Source organism: Cupressus sempervirens, chromosome 3 (genome assembly GCF_028749045.1).
Source record: "Cupressus sempervirens isolate cs-2001-9-10 chromosome 3, ASM2874904v1, whole genome shotgun sequence".
NCBI lineage: Eukaryota > Viridiplantae > Streptophyta > Pinopsida > Cupressales > Cupressaceae > Cupressus > Cupressus sempervirens.
The window spans coordinates 185,075,379-185,082,149 of NC_143120.1; the positions used below are offsets into that span (position 1 = coordinate 185,075,379).

A 6,771-nucleotide genomic window follows, 5' to 3' on the forward strand; every position below is an offset into this window, starting at 1 on the left:
AGATTAGAGATGAATATGAATCATCTTGAGATTTTCTAATCATTTTTGCTTTCTTTCTCTGATGTATTGAATTTGAATTGATGACTGTTGGATTTCTAAGTGATTCAAGTGCTCTATTAATGTAACTGGCCAAGAACTCTAAGAGGGGGCCTATATACGTAATTTTCTAAGTTAATAGAAAGGATTGGCAATTCTATCCAACTTTTCCCCTTGCATTTCTAGATGTTGAGTGAGAATCAAAGAGTTAGATGGAATAAGGGATTTGTATGATGTTTGCATTTAGGTAAGGTGATGTTCTGATTCCATTTAGGACTATCATGCCTATGTTTCTTTCATTGTCTCCTTCAACCAAGCTAACCTTGCATTTTAGAGTGATTTCTATGGGATTGTAGGACATATGCATTTGCAACTATTAATTCCTTGTCATATTCCATTTTGTAAAGGGTTATCAGTCATGGTGGATTCCATTTCATCTTTCATCTCTCTCTCTCTCTCTCTCTCTCTCTCTCTCTCTCTCTCCCTCCCTCCCTCCCTCCCTAGATTGCATTTCAATAGGACTAATTTGCTTTTATATTAGAGTAGTAGTATTAAAAAGGCTCTGAGGTAGCTTGTGATATCCTTTCCACTGGGTGTTATAGGTTGCCCAAATCTATTTCTGCCTAGGATGTTTGTAGTTATGAGCATCTCGGTTTATCCTCTTCCGTGCTCAGGTTAAGAGCATGCCCCATCCCAATGATCTATTAAAAACATAATTCATTGCATATCTTGCATATAAGGGAGTTGTACCTTATAATTCAGAGGGCAGTGATATAACACATACACTGACCCATTTGTTGGTGATATCCTGTAGTTTCCTCACATTCTGGGCATCTAGAGTCAAGGTAAAGCCAAGTTAGCAAGAGGGACAAACTATTAACCAACACCGTGGGACGAGACCAGTGTTTTTATTGTCCATTGCTTGCCCTAATAGAACCGAATTGGCTCTCGTAGAAAAAGCAGGGATTCAAGTCAAAACCACCCATAGATTATTATTCCTAGCAATCCCTAAATTTTGCATTCGATTCTCAGATGAAAAAGAATTATGGGAACCATTGAAATTTCCTTCAGTGCTTTTTCTCTGCAAGGGACGATGATTCGAATTTGTAAAAATTTTGCATTTGGCCATAGTCGTGTCATTGACCCCTGGACCCTTTGTTGAAGCAAGACAATCCCTCTCCAATGTAGCAAATGAGTTCCTAATAGGAACTGATGCCTTCGTTGAGCCATAAATAGTCCTAGGAACCCATGGAGTAGCCATATCACCTTGAGGAGCTAAAGGGGCGTAGGGGTAACTGCCTTAGGCAATTTTTTTCAATATGCTCTTCGCTGTTTTCCTCGCCATAATTGTAATTTTTTTTATGTATATCTAATTTGAACGTGTTCGATATTTGATATTAATAAGATTATAAAAAAGATTTACTTCATTAAAAAATTTCTAATTTATTCAACTAACCTTCCAATTATATATATATATATATAACCACACATGTAAAAGAGGGTGATTGATTGAAAAATGTAAAAAGGTTAATCCTTTTCTGCCCAAGAGTGGGTCCACGGTCAAATTAATTGCTGCCATAGAATTAAAATAATCCAAAATTAACCCTGGTTAACCCAACCGCAAAACCAAGTCATCAACCCAAATTTGTCTTCCCAACAAACGAGAATCCTTCATGGTTGGTTTGTGTTGGAGTTTTGTGCGCATCATTCATTTTCACAATCAGTAGAAAGACTTACTAAATTTATTCACAAAAACACAGACGAAGCACCAAATCAGGAGGAAGAAGGCCAGCGATAAAGACTAAAAGCATTTGCAGAGCAAAGTAACAGAAACCCCTAAAATAAAATGAATGGGTGTATAGCATAATATAACACAATAACGTAGATAGCTGCTCCAATCAGATTCAATAGGTCTGCACTGAATACCCTTTTTAAAACCCTCCTTATTTCGATATGCAAATTTTACTATAAATCGTTCTTGATTCTTCTGTTAATTGACGACGATGATGATGATGCAGGTTTTAGCTGGCAGTCGGTAGTTTGGATTGGATTCCCTTGGATCGGCGTTGCTTCGATCAAAGGTGCATTCGTTATCGCATGTTTCTTTTAATTTTGATTACAGATAATGGGGGAATAGAATCTGATTTATGCATGTAGCTTTTATTAGGTCTCTTGCCCTTCAGGAGGTGAAATTTTTGTTTGATTGGCCAAAAGAGGGTTGTTAATCGGTTAGGGTAAACCCTTTTGGATTAAGAATGGCAAGTTCAAGTATAAGCATGCTTGGTAGTGGTAGTGGTAATGGTAGTGGCAACGATAATTGTAATGGAAATGGAAATAGTTCGCAATTGAGCGAAAAGGAGAAGGGTAGCCGGAACAAGAGGAAGTTTCGTGCTGATCCTCCGCCTCCGTTGCCGCTTGTTCCCTGCACCGAGTGTAATGCCCATACCAATAACAATGCCAACAAGGGCTTCGTTGCTCTCAGTGGTTATAAAATGGGTTACCACCCTGTGGAATCATTCAATGGGAGCAGCACTGATGTTGATGGCAATGGAGTTCCATCTGCCAACCATAATCACAATCACAGCCATAATTATAATCATAATCATAATCATAATCCCAATCATAGCCATTGTCATAATGCTGCCTGTTATGCCACCAATGAATTCTGCAATTCGTGTAAAGCTCACCAAGAGCGTCTTAATTCTTGTAAATGCTCTGCATTCTTAAACGGTGGAAAGGGAGTCCAACCAGACAGTAGGGAAATAGGCTATGGATATGAAGAATATTCTAGTGGAGACCGTTTGCAAGAAGAGAGGGATCTGGAGGAGCTTCAGGAGGCAGATTGGAGTGATGTTACTGAAACTCAACTCGAGGAATTGCTTTTGAGTAATCTGGATGCTATATATAAGGGTGCAATAAAGAAGATTGTGGCGTCTGGCTATACAGAGGACATGGCTCTCAAAGCGGTTTTGAAACATGGTAAGTGCTATGGCAGTAAAGATACTCTCTCTAATATAGTAGATAATGCTTTAGTATATTTAAGTAATACACATGATGTGGATGGTAAGGACCTTTACTTTGAAGATTTGCAACAATTAGAGAAATACATATTAGCAGAGATGGTGTGTGTGTTGAGAGAGGTTCGCCCTTTTTTCAGCAGTGGTGATGCAATGTGGTGCCTTCTAATTTGTGACATGAATGTGGCTCATGCCTGTGCTATGGATGAGGATTCTTTGAATACTTTTAACAAGGATCCAATTCCCGAAAATGCTCCTGTTGCATCATCTGTTCAGTCTTCTCCACAGACAAGCTCATCATCTGTACAGTCTACTCCAGAAAAAACCTTATCATCCCTGCCTCCTGCTACAAACATGCCTGCTTTCAACAAGAATGCTATTCCTTTCCATCCGGCCCCTCAGAATTCTCCAGCTGCAAATCCTTCAATGCCTTTTGTTACTGGAGTGCCTAGTTTTCCAATTCAAGGGTTTTCCATGCCGAGTAATATGGCTCAAAATGCTTGTAAGCATGATTGTATATCCGCATCAAACATTCCAGAAGCTCTGCAATCTGGACCAGCCCATCCTTGTTGCCGAATGGGAGATTCAAAGTTTAGTTGTAATTTGCCGCTTGGTGCAGTTTTATCATCAGATCACTTTCAAGGTTCTTCAGCTTTCACTGCAGCACTAGGAACTGAATACAAACCTGGATATCATGCTTCTGAGGTGAATGCTGAGGATTGTGCTTTGAGTATGGCTCAGCCTTTTCAAAAAGCTGAAAGATTTATATATGAAGGAAATAAAAAGAAAGATAACTTAAACATCAATTCAGCCTATCAGAAAGGGAGTTCTGGAACTTTGGTTTCTCCTTCTGGGCCCCCTGATAAAGTAGACCAAGTAGGGACAAGTGAAGCATGTTTGTTGAAGATGTCTTTAATTGAAAAAGTATCCTGTTTGAGAGGTATTGAAAATGCAGGCTCAACATGTAGAACCACACCAGGTCCATGCACCAAATGTCCAGGTGGTAATGAAGTTTACAAGAGTTCTCAAGTTTCAGTAGATCCAGTACAGACTGACTTGCTGATAGGGAAGTCTATTAAGTTAATAGAACCTGAATTTTCTAGTGGAGTTTCTAGAATAGATCCTGGGATAGTAGATGATGCATCGAGCTTTGTAGTTGCTGGTGCAGAGCTTTCTTTGTCATTGTCTTCATCCAGAGACAAAGAACTAAATGATTCTTTGAGTGCTGCTGAAGAAGCATCTGATTCAAATTATGATACTTTATCGTTGGAGCAAATATTTGGAGGAAATGGATCCCAGGACAGCAAGGATGACATGATCATGAAAATGTTCCATCGTGCGAGGGAAATTGAAACGCAGCTACAAGAATGGACTGAATGGGCCCAACAAAAGGTAATGCAGGCAGCTCGCAGACTAAGTAAAGAGAAAGCTGAATTAAAAGCTCTCAGGCAAGAGAGAGAAGAAATTGTCCGTCTTAAGAAGGAAAAACAAGCAGTTGAAGAAAGTAACTTGAAGAAACTTTCTGAAATGGATAATGCATTACGGAAAGCAAAGGCGCAGATGGAGCGTGGCAATGCCACCGTCGGCAAACTGGAAGAAGATAATAAAAAATTAAGGCAGGAGATGGAAGCTGCAAAACTAATAGCCATTGAGTCTGCAGTTGCGTGTCAAGAAGTTTCCAAAAGAGAGAAAAAAACACTAAAGAAGTTTCAAGCATGGGAGAGACAAAAGGCCATTCTTCAGGAGGAACTCACTAGTGAGAAGCGCAAGCTTGTTAATTTACAGCAACAGCTAGCAAAGGCTAAAGAACGACAACTTCAAATTGAGGTGATACTTGAATCTGAATTCTGTATTAGGATAAAATTGTGAGAATGCTATTTTTGCAATTTGCATTTTCTGTAATCGCGATAAAATAATAGCATTTGATTTTTTCGAACATATCATTTAATGTGATATCATACTATTCTTCCTTACAGTTTGATGAAACATGGGGATTTTACAGGTTAGGTGGAGGCAAGAGGAAAAATTAAAGGAAGAAGCAATTATGCGAGCTACAACTGAAAGGCAAGCAAAGGAACAAATAGAGGCTGCGACTAAGAGAAAGGAGGACGCTTTACATCAAAAAGCTGAAATGGATATTCAACGCTACAGAGATGAAGTGCAGCGTCTTGAACATGAAATCACTCAATTAAGATTCACAACCGAGTCTTCAAAACTAGCAGCAATGCAGTGGGGTTCAAATCATACTGTTTCATCGTGTCAATCAGATACAAATAGTATTCAAGTTTTAAGACAGACGAATGCTCGACTTCTTTGTGACATTGCAGAGTTGCAGGACTTGTCTCATAGTGAGGTTCAGCGCGATCGTGAATGTGTTATGTGCTTAAGTGAGGAGAGGTCTGTGGTCTTTTTGCCTTGTGCACACCAAGTAGTGTGCACAAAGTGCAATGAGCTGCATGGAAAACAAGGCATGAATGATTGTCCATCTTGTAGGACACCAATTCAACAACGGGTTTGTGTACATAATGCAAACTCTTAGCATGAAAATATGGCTGCGATTCAGCAAAAATAATAATACGTAGAACTGCGACGAGTTGCTTAATTTGACCAGAGTGATTCTATTTTATAGTGAATGCCTGCCTTTTGTCATAATTTTGCTTATAATGTTTGTGTGCATTTTATTTTTTCACTAGAGCTGATGTTATGGTTTTTGGTCAGTAAATGTCAGGAGATTTAATCTGAAATATTCAAATTAAGTTCAGGCAATTTGAGGACAAATCTTCCTTTTGACAGTTAAATAGTCACTTCAATGTCAGTAATAAAAAAATAAAGTTTTAATTGTTTTACTTCACATCTTTTAGCTTTAGGAAAGGATGCTCCATTTTGTGGCCAAAGGGTACTCATGAGCAATAAATCTTTATATCTTTCCAAAATAATCAAATTTTGAATTAATCGTCTGTATGCCTCCCATGACTTTCTCATTACACTGTGTGATAAGATAGTCTTTTATAGTCAACCTGTAGATCTTTTAAACAGAAACTTGAATCTGATTAATTGAAGTAGAAAATGACTTACAATCTGAAAAGCTACATGAAATCAGAATTCTAAAGCAGGCCATAGCAGCCTAAAGATAGGGAATTGAAATACAACATACTCTTATGCTATCTGGCTATCTGATGAACTCTGGTGGTTCTCTTCTGCTTCAGGTTCTTTTGTTTGTTTTGCGCTTTGCATCCAATTCTGTTTTCTAAACACTCTCCTGATCCTCCCTTGAGGCATCTGATATCTTGCTCCACTCTCTATCCATCTTTTTGCATGCTACCAACCATGTTTTTCTTTCGATAGAAACAGTGTCAAAAGGTTCTTCAGTATGTCAACATGGTGAATTTATGAGAGTTGGAGTGTCTGGCTGTGTTGCAATCAAATTTCTTATCCTATCTGCTTGGCTCTACATACTGTCAAAACTTGAAAGCTTTCCCATACTGATGGGTAAAGGTTAATGAGCTGTCCATCTTTTGCTAGTAATGGTGAGATAAAAGGTATCTGGATTGAAATTAAGTTCACTCAGAAGAAAATCAAGAAAGTTATACTACTGCGAAAACATTATATACTCTATGCTTGGATAAATCAACCTTATAGGTATTAGCTTTTTCACCTTAAATGGCAGTTGTAGATTTACTATTTTGTAAACTGAAGATTAGCTTCATTTTGGAAAACC

At 38.4% G+C, this 6,771-nt stretch overlaps 1 protein-coding gene across 2 annotated transcripts; it reads left to right on the forward strand.

The window, feature by feature from the left end:
• The first annotated feature begins 1,698 nt into the window (after positions 1 to 1,698).
• Positions 1,699 to 5,686, forward strand: LOC149565410 (putative E3 ubiquitin-protein ligase RF298). 2 transcript variants are annotated; one of them, XM_089818921.1, is made up of 4 exons: positions 1,699 to 1,947; positions 2,055 to 2,117; positions 2,204 to 4,880; positions 5,056 to 5,686. In XM_089818921.1, the coding sequence occupies exons 3-4, from the start codon at positions 2,292 to 2,294 to the stop codon at positions 5,590 to 5,592; spliced, it is 3,126 nt and encodes a 1,041-aa protein (XP_089675047.1). In that variant the 5' UTR covers positions 1,699 to 1,947; positions 2,055 to 2,117; positions 2,204 to 2,291; the 3' UTR covers positions 5,593 to 5,686. The 2 variants fall into 2 exon arrangements, with proteins under 2 accessions (XP_089675047.1, XP_089675048.1); XM_089818922.1 differs by having other exon boundaries at positions 1,740 to 1,947; positions 2,194 to 4,880.
• The last annotated feature ends 1,085 nt before the right edge of the window (positions 5,687 to 6,771 follow it).